The 20,398-nt window shown below is 40.0% G+C and overlaps 1 protein-coding gene across 16 annotated transcripts in view; it reads left to right on the top strand.

The window, feature by feature from the left end:
• Positions 1–20,398, top strand: part of SOX5 (SRY-box transcription factor 5) — a 297,930-nt gene that overhangs the window by 258,732 nt on the left and 18,800 nt on the right. For 11 of the 16 annotated variants that reach the window (XM_080561930.1, XM_080561933.1, XM_080561931.1 and 8 more), the window contains 2 exons: positions 1,482–1,659; positions 6,448–6,620. In XM_080561930.1, coding sequence (XP_080418056.1) covers positions 1,482–1,659; positions 6,448–6,620 — 351 coding nt within the window. The remainder of the gene's footprint in view (positions 1–1,481; positions 1,660–6,447; positions 6,621–20,398) is intronic. The other 5 variants (XM_080561928.1, XM_080561929.1, XM_080561925.1 and 2 more) reach the window with 1 other exon arrangement.

Raw genomic sequence — 20,398 nt, 5'->3', positions numbered from 1 at the left:
ACTTTTGTCTACTATTTTACTACTTTTGTCTACTACTACTGTAGTCTGCTACTAAAAATGATCAAACATAACAAAAGTGCTTTTAGCTCAGAGCTTGCTTCTTTAAGGTAATTGAAAAGTTATATGACAGTACTTTGCAAAATTGTCTTGTGTTTGGAGACATACATCTAATCATACTTCCACATGTGACAGTTAACTATAAAATTCCTTTACTGCAGCACACCACTCTCTGTGGAAAAGAGTCAGTATTGTACGATAGTAGTTGCAAATACCTTAGCAGTAACAGTAAAGCACGCAAACATTGTACGTCTAATTCCAGTCAGCATTGCATTGCTGTGAGTCAGGAATAATTCTTTAAGAGTGAATGTACTTACAACTTACAGAGATCAGAATCAACTTCTTCAGTGCCTGGAGCTGAAATAGCATCGTGTGTTGTAGCACTTCCTTTTGCTTAAGGGATGGTTTTCCAGAGTCAGTTTGAGAGGAGAGCAAAGCTGATATCTACATGGTTCTAATACCATATACATTATTTCTGGTTACTTAAAAGTCGGTTAAAGTGATTTCTAAAGCATCCCCTTTGCTGAAAAGGTTTTTCTCCCTTGCCTGTTTGTTTTTTGTTGTGCCTTTTTTTTTTTCCTTGCTATTATGGTCAAAGAAAAGCACATAACTTTGAATTTTAATGTGTTCTATAGCACTGTCTGTTACTATATATAATCAAGCTAGGTTTAGGAATAATTCCAATTACCCTGCAAAAAATGTCACCCAGATATTCTGGTTTTGCATTGTAATGATTACTGAAATCTTGAAATCCAGCTCGGGAAAAGATGAGAAAATACAGGGGCTTATGCGGAATTATCCAGGTTATTGTTTCAAATTTTGTGGAAAGAAATTGCAGGTTCTCCCTGCACTCTTGTTGTGGTGGGAAAGAAGTGCTATGTTTCTTATGATATTTTTGTACTTGCAATTCTAAGCCTGGAAGGACAAGTTTAAAAAAAGAAAAAAAACACAACAACCAGCACCAACAGCACCAAAGGCAACAAAACAACAACAATAAAGCCTGCTCAATCATTTTTGCCCAATTTGGATGGTAGTGGTTGAATTTTAAGTAAAAATTCTCTCCATCCATATTAAGTTTAAAATAAAATAATAATAAAATAAAATAATAATAAAGTATAACTGTAAAAATACTCTTAATTTTCATCATAGAAGCACTAATATGAAGAGTTTCTTCAGGGACAGTTCTTAAAAACAAAGTGCAAATGAAGAATGTTCTCTGATTGTATCATGCTCATTTACCAATCCATCAGTCACCTCAGTTCTGATCTGGAATGGCAAGATAGTATCACACTTGATCTTAATAAGTATCATACAACCTTACAGGTTTAGAGGTTCATTTGAGCTGAAAACAGCTGAATTGCTTGGATGGTGGTGTGCCAACAGCAGTTTTTTGATAACACTCTTTTATCTTCTGCTCATCATAGGATGAAGTGGCCCAGCCTCTGAACCTTTCAGCCAAACCCAAGACATCTGATGGCAAGTCTCCCACGTCACCCACCTCTCCACATATGCCAACTCTGAGAATAAATAGTGGGGCCAGTTCACTAAAATCCTCTGTGCCAGCAACATTAGCTAGTCCTTCGGCCAGAGCTAACACAATAGGTAAGCTCACTTTCATTTGACCTTCCTCATAATGGTTAATAGGTGTTTTTTGAAAATGGGCATTTATCAGACAGCAGTGTATGAACTGTCAGAGGCTGACCATAACACTGCATTTATTGATGCCAATAAAGAATCTGCAACAGACGTACCATTTCAAGAGGAGTATCTTAACTTTTACAGACTCGGAAAACAAAATCGTGTTATTTCACATAATGCCTTATCACATAATGCCTTAATAATGGTCAATAAATGCTGTTTGTTTAACAGCATATGTTAAAGACAGACACCTGTCTAATGGCAGGCACTAAAGATAAGTGATATTATTCCACATCATCTTAAAAAAAAACAGGTGATTAATCAAATTTAAAAAAAAAAAACATTAAATGTCTACATATGCAAATACATCTTTGCCAAAATACAGGTTTAATGTTTAGTCCACTAAAAAACTGCATGGTCCATTATTTTATCTCAGTCTAACTAGCAAAACAATTACCAGCTTCATTCAAAAAAAAAAAAGATTTGTGATGTATCTTGTGAATAGTCTTGACTGGCTGCTTTTAACATTGTGGCAGAAAATAGCATTAATTATTCCTCCTGTCAATATTACCTCTTTGCCTATAGACCATTTAAATAAGAATGGTCCCAGCAGCGATTTTGCAAGTCCTGTGTGTTAAAGGGACTGCTCTTTGCATGTGTATAAGTAAAAAATGTACACATCCCATTCTTCATCCTTCTAACTGAAACATTTTATTCCAAGAAGTAACTGAATGTAATATGAACTAAGATCTCAGTGTATAAATCAAGTTGTGCTAAGGGAATTGATGTAGACTGCTGTACCTTTGCTGCTGTGTAACATCTCCAGTTGGCCGCTTTCAGAGATGGCACAGAGAATGAATGAAACTGTGAGTCAGACCTACCAGAAGCAACTTCTGTGATATCTCAGTGCTGTGTAGTGAAACTATTTTGTTTCTCTGTGGGTCTCTTCCAAGCTCTCTGTAGTCCATGTTCTACCTGAACAGTTATGTTCAGAGTTCAAAACACTGTGCATACAAGATTATTGCTAATGTTGATGAGAGTTACGTATATCAGACAGTAAATATGCTCCTATGCCCTATAGAAAAGAAAATAACTTTATTTGTTATGACAAGTTACAACTGTCTAAATATTTCATAAATATCCCGTCATTAATTGTTAATGCATGTATTGTTCTTAATAGCACTACACTGTTTAACATTGGTAGATAATAACATATTTCATTTTTCATTTGGTTGGCTCTACCGCTCTCCATGTACAGTGCACCAAATTTCAGTATTTTCACATTAAATTTTTTGTCCTCAAAAGACTGAGCACCACATTAAGATGTGGTATTAAGCACCTGACCTGCATCTCAGTGGCAGGACATCTCTTGTTCTCTCCTCTTCAATCATTTTTTGCTACACACCTGATGTTTTTCATAGGTTTGAGACCTCTGCAATTTACTTCTTTTAACAAAACGCAGATTTTGAAATGCTGTACCTGTAATGAGTGATAATGTAATTGGATAAAAGCTGTGGGGATGAAAGAAGCTTTAAAGGTCACTCTTGCAAGAAGAATTAATGTGTTATACCATTAATAAACCACGGAAAACTGTGGAGAAAAAGATAACATACTTAAGTTATTGTTAATGACGTAGAGTTCACTGCTGTTTATCTCCTAGCTACAAATATAGAAAGTGACTTTTTGAGGTTGCTGAACAGTATAACTGTGCATACAGTATATATAAGATAAGGAATCTCTAACTGTGGAGCAGGAACTGGACAGACATAGCCTACTTCTAACAAAACTCTATTCTTTGTGGAGGACTGCAAGAAGAAAAGGCTTATGAACACTTCACAGAGTCCGTTCCTGCTAACTGCTGGGTCAGGTCCAACCAAAATTATAGCTCGTTACCATGTTGAAACCATCTGGTGGTCTTAGAAAAAATGAACATAAAATTTTAAGTCACCCTCCAGTAGGAGCTACACCACAAAAACAGCTTGATAGCATTTTAATAAAGGTACTATGAGAGACTGGTAGAGAGACTGGTATACTTTTTATCTTGAGAGATGGATCTCTCCAGGAAAGGTCACTGAGAAATATGCAGTCACTTGCCAGAGAGTTATTTCCACCATTTGAATGATCGGGACTGTCAATGCAAGAAAAGGGTTGTCTGCCCTAGATGTGCCTGGCCCACCTTGCTGGGGTGTAGCTGAGCTGTCACCTTTCACTGCCACTAACTTCAAATTAAAACCATTCTCTGAGAGCAGTTCTTCAGGCTGCTTGGTTCCAGTGGCATGGAGAAATGCTCATGTATGTTCTGCTTTGTCTGGGGAATATAAACTTATACCTTCCTGTGATTAAAAGTGTAGCTGCAGTTGGGCATACACATACATAATACTTTTCCTTATAGTGTATAAATTATGCTACAGACTGAACAGTCACAAATGTCATGACTTCATGTATGACTTTAAATCCAAGCATTTCTTTGTGGGAACACGCATATGTCCGTGTACTAAAAGCAGAAATTACTTCTCTCTGCCCTTTGCCATTATCTTCAACATCTCTATGCTAGTTTGGCAATCCTTGTAACTAAGTGCATTTTATGTAATGCGGTTCCCCTCTCTGTCAATAATTCACCACCTACCCTAAACAACAATAATTTACATTCAACTCGCTTCTATATTAATCATTTCCCTGCACACCAGCATCTTGGCAGCTACTGAAAAGCATAAGGAGTGCTTGCTTTTATTCACTGTCATGTGCCAAACTGTCTCAAAGATAGCAGCATTCAGGAAAAGCCAAATAGTCTGGAGAAGGGCATGAATTCCAGTTCCTAGGCAAATTCAGCTGTATTACAGATTGAACGTATTATACCTAGCCTAATCAAGAGCACAAGCAGCAGTAATACTAGTTTGTTTGTTTGCTTCCTTTTTAATTTATTCCGACTACATACAAGCTTCATCAGTAACAGACGCAAAGTGGGGAAGAAACCAAGCAAGTTGTTAAAATGGATGTTTAAAAAAAAAAAGTCAATTGGTAGATATGTGTTGGTGCAGGTTATATCCTTTCTTACACTGGGAAAGCTTTAATTAATGGAATTCTGTTGGCTGGGAGTTGCTGAACAGGGACAGTTGATAAAAGCAATGTGGATCAAGTTGGTTCATTTAAAAGTCTCAGGGTAGTTAGCCAAAAGCTACCCGTTAGTAAAATTAGCAACAGTCAAACTGCACAGAAACTTTTCTTTTTAGTTTTTGCCCACGGTGTCTGTAATCTAGAAAAGACAAACAAACAAACAAAAAAAAAAAAACAATCAAGCCCAAACCCAAAATGAAATCCTCGTAGCAGTGCAGCACTGAACTAATCTGACATCAGCTTCTTCCCCTGAAATGTTTTAAGCAGCAAGACAATGTCCTACGTTTTTTGGCAATCAGTGGATCAGATAGAAGAGTCTAGCAATACAACAAGGATGTGTAATCTGACATGATTAGACAAGGCTCTTTAGGAACAGAACATTCATAATTGAGACAAAGAAAGAGTATTAATAACACTTTCCTAACACGGCAGTTAGCCATTTTATATTTCCTTTCTTTAATCTTAGTGTTTTTCAACAAATCATGGGATTTAATAGCGTGTTTTGGCAGATTAGAGGATTTATGGCCCAGATGTTTTTTGTTCTAAAAATGGATTAGGGTGTAAAGTTTGCTGGAATCCATGGAACATGTTGAGGCAAGCCGGTCATTTTGTGTGTGATTAGTGCCTGCCTTCTGTCTCACAGTCCCTCCATCTGTCACAATTCACCAATGGATCTGGTTAGATTTAGCCTCATGTCACAAACAGAAGTCCCTTTTCTGGGCAATTTCATATTACAGATTCATTTTATGCCATTTTTATGCCCTAGTTAAAAGACAGAAAGAAGTGTGTGTGCATGTGCGTGTATGTGGAGAGGGGGAGGGAGATGGGTAGATATTAGCCTCTCTTTTAATGTTTGAAAAATAGACTGGGGCTTGGAGTCTCCCATCAGTATTCTATCCTGCAAATCACATGCAGATCATAATAAGTATAATCTACAGTACGCTGAAGAAAAAAAATGACAAAGTGTCACATTTAAAATTAAATAGTATTAGCTCTGCTGGTGATGCTTGTAACATTTTAAAATTAAATAATTCAGCGACTACTAAGGCTAAGCCCTAGGCTGTGAATTTGCAGCAAAACAGTGGACGTTTGACCTACTATTAGTGGCGTGAATAGGAGTGGGAATGTAGGTCTTTGTAGCTGTGGTTTCTTGTGCAGTTCTGAATGACAGGTGGTGGTGGGGAGCAGGCAGGGGATGAAGATTCTCTTCCCAGCCATTATGTTTCATATCTATAGCAAACCACCGCCACCTGTGGTTTATTGTAATGTATTCACAAGTTTTAAGATGGGGAAGAATAAAACCATCTATTTTTAAGAGTTTGGGATTGCTGGCATGATCAAAGCCTCCCCTAACTCTTATCCAGTTACATCCTGCTGCATGCAAACCACAGAGCTAACCTCTGCAGTGTCAAGGAAATACTGAAACTAATGGGATCAGATGTCACGACGATGATTCTGGCACTGATGTTTCTCATGCTTTATATCCAGGTGGCTCTACCATAACAGTAACAGAATTACAAAGCTTAGGCAGGTTTGTGGACATTGCGTTTTAATTCTTTCTCATGAATAATGATGAAATATTGATGAATTTTCATCTATGAAAGCTAAAGTGTTTTCTTGTAACTTTCTTTTTTTAAGACATCCTTTCTTCTATCACGTCGTCAGGTTATTTAAATGACCACGATGCTGTTACCAAGGCAATCCAGGAGGCCCGGCAGATGAAGGAGCAACTTCGGAGAGAACAACAGGTGCTGGATGGGAAGGTGGCTGTTGTGAATAGCCTGGGTCTCAATAACTGCAGGACAGAAAAGGTCAGTGTCTGAGTCTTCCTTTGCAAACCTGTAGAGATTGCATTTGCCTTTACTGGCATAGTTTCTTCCTCCCTTTTTTCCTCCCTTTATTTGCTCTATTTTCTTCTTCACAATTTTAAAGAAAACAGTTGCTTCTTTCAAAAAAGCAAAAGGAAAAATGAAAACCACAACCAAAAGTTGACATGAGAGAAAGATGTGGAGAAACTCTGGGGAGAGGGGGGAGGCAGCAGAAATGGTTAAAGCCCTCATAAGAACTTTGGAGGCCACTAATTCTCTGTTCCAGCCTGTCAACATGTATTATGGCAAGGTGATATTGGAAATCTCTGGGTCTAAGTGGAAATCTTGCTTTATGGAAATGCTTACATGTGTTTGTGAGATGAGCTGGATTTGAAAATATTCAAGCTTCTTTAGGAGCATAAGCTTTGCTGATAGTCAGGCTCAGCTTCTGGGTATTTAGCCTTGTGAGGTTGTCATATATTATATTTTCTGACCATTGCAATGTAGCACTGTCATGTCACGTTAGATGACTTAACAGAATTGAAAAAATGGAAAATTGACAACACAAAATGCACCAAATACTTGCAGTAAAAATGTGGAAGCAGCAGAATGCATGGGCCTTACTGTCTTCCACTTTTGAGCTAGCCTGTGAAGTTGTACTGTAACAACATAGCGACAGTAAATATCTCTAGAAAATTTCTATGTGCTCTATCTATTGCATCTGCTGAAGAGAGTGTGATCTCCTGCTTTTCTCTGGAAATAGCTGATGTCTTTCCATGCACTGTTTTGGCTTGCAGAGAGTAAATACATCAGCTAGTCCTTGCTTCCACATCTATAGTAACTGTCCTTATAATCCTGCTGTTTAAGATACACATCCCAACTCCTGCGTGTGTCTCAACATTATGTGCATAACAAGACTTCCTCCTCAATTCCTCTCTTCCCTCTGCAGTGCCTTCTGAGATGTCACAGCTTTTATTGTTCTGTACAGCTAAAATGACTGTTGCCGCATTTGGTGCAAACTGAATTTTACTGAAACCTCTTCTAGGGCTTTTCACTGTAGGGCCTTGTGTGAATCACTGAGTTGGGCAGATAAATAGAATGAATAAAAATGATCAGCTATTTAGCAGAAACTTGAAAGTCAGTCATCCTAGGAAGCTTGTGAGTCAAACAATATTGTCCAGAATGAGCAGATTGCTAATTTGGATAGCTTTCCATTTTCCCTGTTTTTAGATGGAGTTTGATCAATAAGCTATGAGAAGCCAGCAGTCTGGGGAATGAATGTTAAATGTCCATGTGAGTCTCTCACTACTGTACTTTTTTCATCAGCCTGTCCTGGGTATAAATGATGTAGAGATGACTCCAATTTCATGCACTTTCTGGAGAGGAAGGGGAAGGAAAAAAGAGGCCAGTGTAATAGGTATCCGGCAGCACATACAGTCTCTCTCGTAAGAGCATTGGTATGGGGAGAGAGAAAGAAAGAGAGGGATGGAGCACGTTTACGGCATTTCACATAGAAGAGTACCAGAAGGGAAAAGGGAAAAGCAGAGTGTCAGATATAAGAAGAAGTGATCACAAGCACAAAGGAATTTATATTCAAATATTTAAGCATTCTTGAAAGGATGCTCGCAGCAGAAATTTCTTTTCTCTGCTCCCCATGTAGAAATGACTTTAACACTCAGCCAGATGCTAATGCAAAGTGACTCAAGCTATTCCTCGCAAGCATAGCTAAATTGCCGTTATTTGTTAAGCGCATTGAATTCAGCTGTGGATACAGCAGTTGGTTGCATTCAGAAAGCATCTGTACCCTTTTTTTTTCCTTTCCCCTTTTTTTTTTTCTTAATCCTCCAAAGCAGAGACAACTCTACCTATCTCCCCCCTCTCCTCCCTTGTGCTGGCTGGGAATTGTCAAGTGACAACCGACCAAATCCTTTTGGACAGGAAGCCTTCATCCTGAGTTCTATATACTTGCAAAGCAGGCCTTGTGGTTGGATCAGGAAGCCCATTAAAAGCACTTTGATGGTATGGAAATTCATCTTCATGAAGCACCCAGGCCCCTAAGCAGCATGCTGTTTAGCTGTGGTTACAGATCAGTCATTCACATCGGAGGGCAGTAATTGTGCTGACGGCTTGTTCAGCAATGGAAGTACATAAAATAATCCCAGGCCCTCCACCATAGCATTGCGAGTTAATCTTCTTTAATACAGATCAGCTGTTGTTCTAACACATGACTTTAGGCTGGCTCTAGTGACTCTGCACAGCCTTTTGATTAAGTAACAGGAGTGGAACCATCTGCATTCACTTTATTCTGTTACTTTCCTATTGTTGGGATTCTCCTTGCCCCTTCTGTTTTCACTTCTCACCCGCAACCCGGGTTGAAGTTTATTTTCCTCTCTAATTCATGCCTCCTGGTGGGCTTGTGGAGGGCACGGAGGAGTTCTTTTACATGGTAGCAGGAAGAAAAAATTTCAGCTCAGTTGAAAATTTCTCTGAAGCAACTGTAGGGTTTGGGTTTTCTGATGCAATAAATGCCCAAGCTTTCTCAAGGGTGCACCTATATTTTAATTTAATTTAATCTAATTTTATTTTATTTTTTAATTTTATTTTAAAGTGGAGACAGGGAATGACAGAACCAAATCTGAGATCTCCTTGACTATAATGGCATTTGGGTTGCTGGGGTGACCGCTTAAGCCAATAAGCACTAGTTAAGAAGTTGCACTTCTTATGCACTTCTTATATTTCTTAACTTGTTGGAGGGTCTCCTGAACTGTCTCTTGCATCTGATCCCACAAAGGAAAAGAAGGAGGCTGTGAAGTTCAAGCACACGTTCTCCTTCCCCATATAGGCTGTATGCTCAAGGCCATCCACCAACTAGCCAGCTGTGAAGTTCAGGTCCAGACTAACACTCCAACTTCTCTAAGGTTTGTGGCTGTTTGACCTAGGACCTGACTTAAAGTTTTCTGTCTTGCAAAGATCAGGATTTCAGAGGAAGGCAGGTGTTGCCGTTTTGAATTAAATTTGATACTGGTTTTGCCTGTTTTCAAGGAAAAGAAAACAAGGTAGTCGGGAAGGTGTGTAGTGACAAATAGAAATGTGGCAGCGTTACCACTGTAGTGCCCACCAGGGTAGTCCCTGAACTTCTGGGATGTTATGTTTGCTCACTGGTTGGTTGCTGACAGTGAGATTTTGGGGTGGTGGACAGGACTAAAAGAACTAAAGTAGCTGTGTGGACATGGACATAGTTTAATTAGAAATGTATGTTACATTGATACTTGTGTAGAAGAAAGATCACTCTTCTTCCTTCAGAGTTATCTCAGTCTTTATGTCCAACAAGTACTGGGGCTATCTCAGGTTTTCCTCCCTTCTTTGCTGTGGTAGTTAGTGTAGCTGGAGAGGCTTGGATCTCTGAGACCTCTTGAGTCTTCTGTTGCTATTGCAGCCTACCAATGAAGGTAGGTCCTTTATGCCTCTGAACATGTAACTTAGTCTATCAGTAGTGATTTATCTGTGGGGGTGGCTGGGCAGGCTCAAGACTGGAAATCACCTTTGGGAGCCTGTTAAAGCTCTCGAGACTTTTCTCCACATGTATACATGACCTAGCTCCTGTTCCCAGATGGGTTGATCCTTGTGGACAGCCGGATCAGCCAGCTGTAAGGCAGTAGTCAGACAGGAATTTTGTAGAACTGGAGAGACACTGTATAAAAGGAATCATAAATGAGAAAAGATTTTCGAAAATGGCTAGGATGATTTGGTTGAGTCACTTTATGGGCATCCAACTTGGACCATCTTGAGGGATTTGATTTTCAGAGGATTACAGTAAAAGCCATGAACATCATGATGAACATGGATTTTACTAAAACCTATTTTAATTGCAAATGCAATAAAACATATTTTTACTTTACTTTTCTTGGAAGCATTTCTGTGTATAAATGAGAAGTGTGTGTGTATGTTTTTCTGGTTTCTTGGAAACCCAGGAGCATAGTTTTATTTGTAATTGTCATCTACAGTTAATTATAGCTTGATATGTACTATGCATAAACAATATTACCTATTATACATGTAGCTGACAGCACAGATTGTCATCTAGTGCAAACACTACAATGGGCAGCATTAGAAAGTGGACTCTTCTATTTGCTTGGCCCCGAAACTGCATGTTCCTCTGCAAATGAAATGTACACAGACACAGAGAACCAGCATGTGAGTGCATGCATACAAACCTACAGCCCACTCTTGCACAGATACACAGCACAAACATGCACAAAGCTCGCCAGTAATTTTCTGACTGTAGTCAGAGTTTCAAACATTCATGTATGCACTTGGGTAACAAAAATAGAAGGGAAAGGGAGATGCAAGCAGGCATTTGAGTTTGTGTCTGCATGCGCTGATGCACACACAGGTATTGGCTTCTGAATGCTGGAGCCTGCTGCTAAAGGCACAGGCAGCTGACAGGGTTGTGTAAGTACACACAGCCACACAGAATTTCCAACATGCACAAATGCTCATAGCTCACTGAGAAGAGTGCATCCGAATACGTAGACATCCTGTGCTGAAGTGTTGCTTAACCTGTGATACAAATTCTCCTGGTTACTGTGAGGAGTGTGCCCTTCTAAAAGGCTCTGACATGTACTTGTCTGCTGGGCTGTAACTAAAGAGCTATTTGTAACAATATTTATTCCAGCTTTGTAAGCAGGAGGCTGTTTGTTACCCATGCTTATGGAACACCAGGTTCAGGATGCCTTCCCTCCCGTTTCCACCCACCCGCCTCCCACCACCCTCCCCACTCCCACTGCCACCTCTCCCTCTTCCCCTTAAGAGAGTGCCAAACATGAAATGACAGTGACCAATGTTGACTTAATGTGGATGTTTAATAATGAAAAAAGTGTGTCAGTTCCAGCGTTAGTTACAAATGGCAGTAAGTATATCGGGTGGCAGCTCTGTAATAATTTTACATCCATCATTCCTTCCTGATGCCTCGCTGGCTGCCTGATGGATGGGGATAGCAGAGTTAACTCTTAAGAAACTACTGTGATCCACTGAGCTGAAATGAATTCTGTCCCTGCTCTCCCCTCAGGGAGGAGGGGGATATTAAGAATCTCAAACCGCAGATCCTGCTGTCTTTGAGAAATAAAACACTACAGCTCACTTTACTAAAGGCATAAGGAGGAGCTGTTTTAACACATGGGATTTAAACTTCTCTTGCAGTAGAGAATTTTACTTCAATAACAGTTTTTTTTTTTTTTTTAATTCTCCTAATGGTTAAATTTGAACAAGAAAGGTGGGGAAAAAATGGAGGGGAGAGGGCAGAGAGAAGAAAAGGGAAGGGTCAGTAAAACCGAGTCTGACCCAGTGCTTGCTGCATACACTGAGAGTCCATGGGTCAGACTTGAGTGCGTAAGTTGTGATAACTGCAACTGCAGAGAATGGCACCTGGTGCAAGCTGGGCATCTCCCCAGACAGGAGAAACCCCCTGGAAGTAAGTCCAGAGGTACAGTACAAAGATCATAAACCAAATCACTCTGTGAAAGTTACACCTGCCCATTTTCATAATCTCTGAAGTAGTTTACTGGTAAAATACTTCAGCATTTCCAGAGGCTGTACTGCCGACAGACATTAAACACGCACACTTATCCCTGCATGTTCACCAGCCTGCTAATATATATGTCCTGTAATTTGTAGCCCACTCTATTCCTCCCTGGCCTGTAAAACACCAGGAAGGATGATCAGTGTGATGTTTTTGTTCTCGTCTTGCAGTGTGAGAAGAGATCCTTCTATTTGGAATAATTATTATACAGTGTGGGGACCAGGGAGTATCTTGTGGACAATGGACTGATACAGGCTCTAAATCACCCTGCAACACAGAAGTTAATATATTATCCTAACAATTGTGTGTCCACTTCTTATTCCCCTTTTCCCTACTCTCTTCCTAATTTTGTCTGAGTTTCTTTGCCAGCAGAAATTCTTCTATGTGGGTTGCAGTCCTCTTTGTTAATGCTATCATCACAGAGCAGTTTTCAAAAAGCATAACAACAAGGCAAGCAGGTATTATGTCATCACCCATCCATCACCCTGTATGTCAGCCTTTCAATAAGTCCAATCAGCAGTCTCAACAGGATCGGTCATATTAAAGGAGTCTTCTATTCAACAGGGCAACTGTATGCATTGTAATTTCTCCCAAAACTTTTCTCAAATTTAATTACAAACACACGTCAAGTTTGCACACTGCAAAGATCAAAATTGTTTTTGTCCAGCATTGGTAACTAAGCATTAAACATTTTGATTTGCTTCGGCTGAAAGTTTATTCTTTTTTTCCTTTTCCTTTTTTCCCCCCATTTTTTTTTTTGCCATGTGCTTTGTGTAGCTTGTGTGTATTTATATTTACAGCCACTGCATTTAATGGCCACATGCCTTATTTTCACAGATGGCCAGTGGAAGACTTCCCCTCCCCCCTTTTCTTTTAGTAAAGCCTGCTTTTGGTTTTGCTACTTTTGTCACAGTGCCGCTACTCTCAGTTAGCAAGTGCCTACGCAAGGGGGGGAGAGGTTTTGCAGTGAGGATTTTTTTTAATTCCTCCAACAATTTTACCTCTGTTTTAAAATGTTTTTTCCTTTCCCTGATTGACCATCATCTACTAAATGTCCAGATATATTTTTCAAAGGAAAATTAAGTGTGTGTGCATGTCTGAATTTAGTACATCGTTATGGTGGGGATGCATGGGCAAGGTTAGCTAATAAAAAATGAAACATACAGAGGGATGGACAAATGCTGCCCACAGATGTGTGCCTGAAACTCCCACAGAAATCAAGGAGAAGGGCATGCAGAGGCACGGGAAGAACTGATCCTTGCAGCTGTCTTAAGTCTGAATGAGAACGTAAGTCTTCATTCACTCCAAAGAGCAAAGGCTGGAGGTGTTCACATGCTAGTGTGGATGAGTGAGGAGTGCAGCTGTTTATACCGTACTGGAAATTTTATTAAGCCCAATAAGGATGGATCAACTTCCTCCTGAAAAAAAAAATAAAATAAATCATACAATTGATTTGAGTTCTTGTTACTTCTTTTGAGCTTTTTGAATCTTTGCATTAAGTTCTAAGCTTTGCCCTACAGCCATGAGAGCTAATTACTTCCTGAGATCTTGTTATTACTTTTACATAACCACATGCCCCCAGTAGCTAGGGCTTAAGCACATTCATGGGCACCAGCACCAGTGCAATACCTCTGTCCAGTGTAACAGAGGCAGTTTTTCTGTGAACCATGCCTCACAAGGCCCCTGGGCAGCCAGCTTGTCCTGTTCTGCCAGTTGTGGTGGGAAGGTGCTTGCTCTGCTGAGTGACAAGCAACCACCAGTATGTCCTCAGGGTGCAGAACTTCACCTTTAATAATACTGATGCTCATGCTGGGGAGTAGACAAACTAATAAGCCGTACTTCATGACTGGGAAAATGTGGCAGTTTCTTTCTTTGAAGATAGAGTAGGTAGTGCGTCAACTTCTTCATTGGGGCTGGAAGAAACGTTAGCAAAGGTTCTGCAGCCTTCACAATTTTAATACCTTCTAGGGAAAATGGGAGAGAATAGTCTACATCTCAATAATGCTACTGCGCAGATGACACACCCATTGTTTAATAAACAATTGCCAGGAAAATGGAGACTGTGTTTTTGCTTTCTCTTTATATGTGTGCAAACCCCCTTTCTCAGGATATGTTGCCTGGGTTGTGATTTTCATCTTGTTTCATTTTTGCTGTACCACCTCTTTTCCTCAGTTAACCCTTCCTTTCCGCACAGACCAGCTGCAGCATCTCTTTCTGACTTGCTTTGAAATCCTTCATTGGAATTTACAGAGCACATTTCATCCAGGGATCTCAAAACTCTTCACAGTGGTGGGAAAATGTCATGATCTCCATTGTGCTTAATTTTGTGCAGAGCAACTGAACAATTCAGACAAACTTACAGAGCATGTCAGACCAGAAAGCAGTCTAGATGAGAAACTGGGTCATGTAACTCTTAACCTATTTGCAATCAGCAGATTACAACTGGATTTGGTTGAGGTGGATGGCTATGCCTGCACTGTAACAACTTTTATAGGAAGCAGGCAGTGTCTCATCATTCTGCTTTGCTTTTGCTTTCCTTTTGTTTCTTCCTTAAGGAAACAGGTTGATCCAACCCTACCTGCATTTTCATTTAAAAGTCCTGACTTACGCTATCTCTCAGAGCAAAAAAACAAAGAAAAGGAGGACCTTAGTGTCCTAATTTCCTGTAGAATTGCTACTTTCTGTAAGTTTGTTTCCAAGTCAAATACTATATATATATAAATAATTCTTCCTAGAATAAAGAATTATGAATATATATACATATTTATATCTTAGGGAGCTGCCCCTTAGGGCTGCCAATTTTGTGAATATTTCTTCCCTTTCATTTCCTCTGTCTTGCTGTGAAAGGTACTGACTTGGGAGCTCTTAGAAACCAAAGTCCTACATCCAACAATGTATGGCAAAGAAAATGACTATACAAATTTCAGCAAATTCTTCCTGTGATTGGGTGTCTGTTCTCACGAGGAGAGTGTTTAAGTTCCTGGGCCTGCGCAATCCCTCATTTTTTTTCCCCAAAATGGCTAATAGGTCACCTCTCTGTGGAGTCCATATAGCACTTCATATAGATTACAAATCAGATGCCATGGTTTTCAGGTGGTATTGAATCACTCTGGATTTGAATATAAACCAAAATATGACACTCCTTTACCAAGTGACGCAGTCCCAGTTAAGACTGAATATAACAATACTGAAACAAGTACTGTAAAATCAGGAAGAATTACAAATAAGGAAAGTTATTTTCTTTCTTCTAATGCTGCTTTTAGGTTCTGTGGGTGGATTATTCCATGAAAAAGAGAGATTTCAGATAAGGAAGACTGAAAGAGCGGAGGGGGTGGTGAATGTATTGTTTCTTCATACTCAACTTTGATGCAACAACAACAAAAAAAAATCTCCCAAATGATAAATTGCTGAGACATTATAAATAATCTTTCATCTTCTTTGGTGGTCCACAGAGTTTATATAATTGGAAGGCTAAAACCCTTCTTTGTTGTTTCTTCCCTTTTCATTAGTACAGTAGAAGACTATAAAATTGTGCAGCCAGAAGGGGTTTAACAATTACTGAGTCAACATTTGAAAGTCTCACTCTATTTTATCATTTCATGCATGTGCTTTTTATGAGTTTTACAGCCCTGCAAGCGTTACTTAAGCAAGGTCCATTGTAATGGTGGTTCTGTAAATGCTCTTACTTTATTTTGCTTTCCCTAGTAACATGTGCCATTAGCAAGAATCACAATTCCACACACACAGAGAAATGAGAAGCTCAAGGTTACAATTTTTAGATAAGTTTCAGGAGTGCTAGTTCCGGTTCCTAAAACCACCAGACTTGCTGCGTAGCCTTTGACAATTCACTTAAATGTGACTCAGTTTCCCATCTGGTAAGCAAGGATAATGATACTGCTTTTTTTTTTTTTTTTTTTTTGGTGAGATTACATGGCTAAATTCACTGATGAGTGCAAAACACTTGGGCAATGTGATCTATTACACAGAAAAACCTTTATCTAACTAGAGGAACCCTCCAGAAAGAGCCAAAAATTCTCTTACAGCAATTGTAGGCATAACATGATCTGGACTGTAACATGGTTTGGACCAGGCCATAAGCAGTGTGCACACTATGTATTTTGAAGGAGTGTTGCATTAATGTGTAGGAGTAGAGCCTGAACTGCAAATAATTCATCATGTGCAGACTTCTGTGCGCAGCTGGCAATACTGCCAGTGGTTTCTGTAAGTTCTTGCAGCTCTGTGTCACCTGTAAGGCCCACCTTCCTCCTGTTTACCACATTTTGAAAGATGGTGGATCAAGATTTTATAACACAAACTATTCTGATGCTTATTATTGCAAGAGGCAGAGGAATTGGACAGAAAGATAACTTCTACAAAGTCTTCATTCATATCAGATGTAGGGTAAGACTCTTCACCTTTTGGGGGAGCTAAGAAAAATGTCATAATTTTGAATGGATAACACCTGGCACCACCAGTGTGTCTGATAATTTAGGATGTTTTTCTGTAGTAAACAAAAGTGAACTTTCATTGCCGGATCATAGTATAGTAGCTTATCTGCCCAGTACTTTAAGATTTTGTGCATATTGACCAAGGATGTGTCTGAGTGGTTGATATTTACTGGGACTTGCTGAGAGAAGACTTCTGCCTCAGCACCACAACCTACATTAGATGATGCCACTGGACCTGCTCAATAATGTAAGATAAAAACTATCTTATGAAAACTGCCTATTTGAAAATACCACCTTTAGAGTTTACATGTGAATTCCTCCCCCAGAGCAGGGTGATAAATAGCTGGACAAACTGCACTTGGAGCAAGGGAAATGGGACAGTAAAAAGAACAATAACAGGCAACCATCTGTTTCTTTTTACATGTTGACACCAAAGAGAACAAAGGTAGCAGGCACTCTGTCCATCAGTGTGTTTGTAATTCTTAGGTGCAAGAGCTGATGAGCAAGTTTCTCCTTGCAGTCCATACGTAGCAGTGCTTGGCTCTCTCCAGTTTCTCTGCAAACACATTTTTTTAGCCTGGTCTTTCAGTTCACTTGGAAAAAGAAAGGCAGGAATGTGAAAAGATGTGCCTGAACACTCCTCCTCTGGTTTTCTACACTGGCTGTATCTCTGCAGACATCAAGGTTAGAGAAAAATAATACCAGAGGAAATGGGGGTAGGGTTAGGGGAGTAGAAAACTGAAGAGTGGACTGCTTCAGTAAAACTGCTAACCTTGAATTATGCAATTGGAAAAACATCTCTTGCCAAAATACAGTTCTAACTGAGTTCAGAGTACTGTCGGTGGTTGCCAAATACCCCAGCCAAAAGGATGTCTCCAAGAGGGGGAGGAGGGGTCCACTGCCATATGCCCGGCATTCGCAGCATTCTGGAAGAATCGCCCAGTCCTTCAGGAGTGGAGGCGTGTGCTTGCTCTCAGGTGCACCCTCAGCGTTGTTACCCAAGCCCAACCCAAGGCGGGGGCGGCGAGGTCAAAGGGGATTAGGTAGATGTGTCAGAATGTCTTATTTTTCAGACCTTCCAAGGTTTTGATTCACGTTTATGTAGTAGTGGGAGGAGTTCTGGCAAAGATTATCAGGCTGTTCTACATATGTTTTGACTCTTCTTGTTTTATGTTTCTTCCATGAAAGAGACTGCAACCAAGTTCTTGTCATTTTTAGATCAATGTTTTGTTAAACTATGACAGCTATCCATGACAGAGAGCCAAGTAACTTTTGCAGTTGACCACAAAACTGAGTCGGACTTGTGGTGCTTCGTCATTTTATATATGTGGTTTTTTTTTTTCTACATGACACATTCCATGTGCGTGTGTTTTTCTTTGTTCTTTTAAATATAATTATAACATTGCTAGGAGCTGTGCTACAGATCAATCTTCTCTAGCAGATTACTTTCTTTGATTAATGAAGTTTTAGAAACTTCTCATCACATGCCTATTGATAAAACCTGTCTGGTTGTACTTTGGACAATTGGGCTATTGTAGGATTGCTCTCTACAGTATTGTCTTCTTTGTTTTGCCAGTTAGAATTTTAGATGATCTAGACAACAAGGCTCTCACTGTCCCTTCAGAGAGTCTCTCCTAGAGTCCAACAGAAATGACCATTAGGACAGTTTGTCTCAACATCTGCCGAAGTTCTTGGAGGTTAAAGAGGAAAAAGATGTTTATAAGTTATCTATTCAGTCTTCTGGGGTGTGATCCAAAATTCAGAAATTTAGGAAAAAAAGAGTCACTTTATCTTGAACAAGAGATCCCCATGTTTCTTTGCCTGAAAGAGCAGTGGTATTCGTTACTACTTGTTTCCCTTGCTTTATGCAGTGTGATTTTTAGCAGGTCTCAAAAGCAAGTCTTTGCAGCACTCTTCTGGGGCTGGACCAGCCTTGCCTCTTTTTCCCAGCATGATTGGGTCCAGGCTCCATTTGATGCCAATCATGCAATGATCATGAGATTAATATTATTTTATACCTTTGTGGTGTGGGGCAAACCTGAAAAGTAGGGATTATCATTCTTGCATCTTGTAAAACCTGAAAGCACGTAGACTTTAAATCAGCTGAGCTCACTCACCCCTTTCTTTCTGCGCCTGGCAAAGCAAACAGTTGTGGAGCTTGATACAGTGATTAAATAAGTTTAAGTCCAGCATCGTATGGAGAAATGTGCTGCAGCCTGAATTCCAGTGCTGTATCACAGCTGCTTCATTAACATATGTTGCTGAACCTAGCATGTATGTACTCTGCCTGCTATCATTGAATGGTACCACAGCTTGCTACTGTTTACACAGCTAAACCCAACATAATGGAGTGGTGGCAGTTCTAAGAACGTGTAATTTGCTATCAAATTAAGGTACTGATGATAAATAGACCCTCTTTTTGTATATCCTTGAAGCCCTTGTGTATCTCTGTCTGAAGTTATTCAGGAAGTTCTCTTGAGATGAGTCTGGGCTAGCACTGCCAACAGGTTTCCAGTTTATTTGGGGTCAGGGAGGAGCAGCTATTTTTTTCCTTTGTTTGTTTGGAGCTTCCATAAATACTTTCTCCATAAACTGAAAGGATTTCTAGGAAAGCTAGCAAGAGGCTTCTATCAAATGGAAAGTAGTAACCCATCAACTGAGCACATTCAAGCAAAACAACATGGGAGTGCTGCTTAGCCCCTTTCAGGTATTTTATAATTTTTAAAGTGCTTTTGTACATTGGGATTGGGGAAAATCAGTTGCAGTGTATTTTGTAGGAAGAGCGTAAGACAGGAAATCAGCACTCTGCTCACATAGCCGGGCTTTTGCATTCTGGCAGTGTCACTGAGACTTTCTGTTCTCCAAAGCTGTTGCAGAGGTTTAGGAAAGAGCAGGTCTTAGACTTATCTTTGCCTGATATTTTTTTAAACTTCAGTATTTTTAAATATTAATACAGAAGAGCGCATCTGGCTGTTTTGGCATCCTCTGTTTCAAGAGCAACATTATGCAGAAGTTCTTTTTAACTGCCACCTTAGAGATAGGGATTGAACTATGTTATCATTCTGTGTGTTAAAGTAGCAAGGAGTAAATTAGCGCTGTGCTGGAAGGGTGTTTTTCTGCTCCCCCATGTTTCAGCTGTCAAGAGAGCCACCTCCAAGCACTGCAGGTGAGCAGTGCAGCCCATGTGCTCATTGTCTCTCTGGTTTCCCTTCCCTTCCCTTCCCTTCCCTTCCCTTCCCTTCCCTTCCCTTCCCTTCCCTTCCCTTCCCTTCCCTTCCCTTCCCTTCCCTTCCCTTCCCTTCCCTTCCCTTCCCTTCCCCTCTTCCATCATGCCTTCACTCTCTCACTTCACCCAGTGTGGCTGTACCTCAAAATGCAAAACTTTTCACAAGATGGATAGCAGTGGAGCATCTGTAGGCTTGTTAAGTCAAACTCTGATAAACGAGCCATACCCAGTGCGTACCTTGCAGACAGCATGCCAGAGTATTCGCTGACCTTAAGACTCAATCAGATCATGTAGGGAGAGCGTGGTTCTGAATGTGACTGCCTCCAACTTCGACAGCTGCACTTACTGCATAAAGAAAAAGCTGTTAAGCCTGTGCCCTTTGCGCTCTCATCTCTGTTTCTCTAAGAGGTTTATACATGATTCAAGAAAAATCTGCAACAGAATAGCTCCCCTCCCCCATGGCGTACCGAACAAGAGGAGATGTTCTTTCATATTTGAGGTTGGTGGCAACGTTTTTAAATGATTGCTG

This window comes from Anser brachyrhynchus (assembly GCF_964034855.1).
Source record: "Anser brachyrhynchus genome assembly, chromosome: 1".
NCBI classification, from domain to species: Eukaryota; Metazoa; Chordata; class Aves; order Anseriformes; family Anatidae; genus Anser; species Anser brachyrhynchus.
Note: the sequence above shows the minus strand (reverse complement) of the source record. Positions and strands in the feature narration are given on the sequence as shown.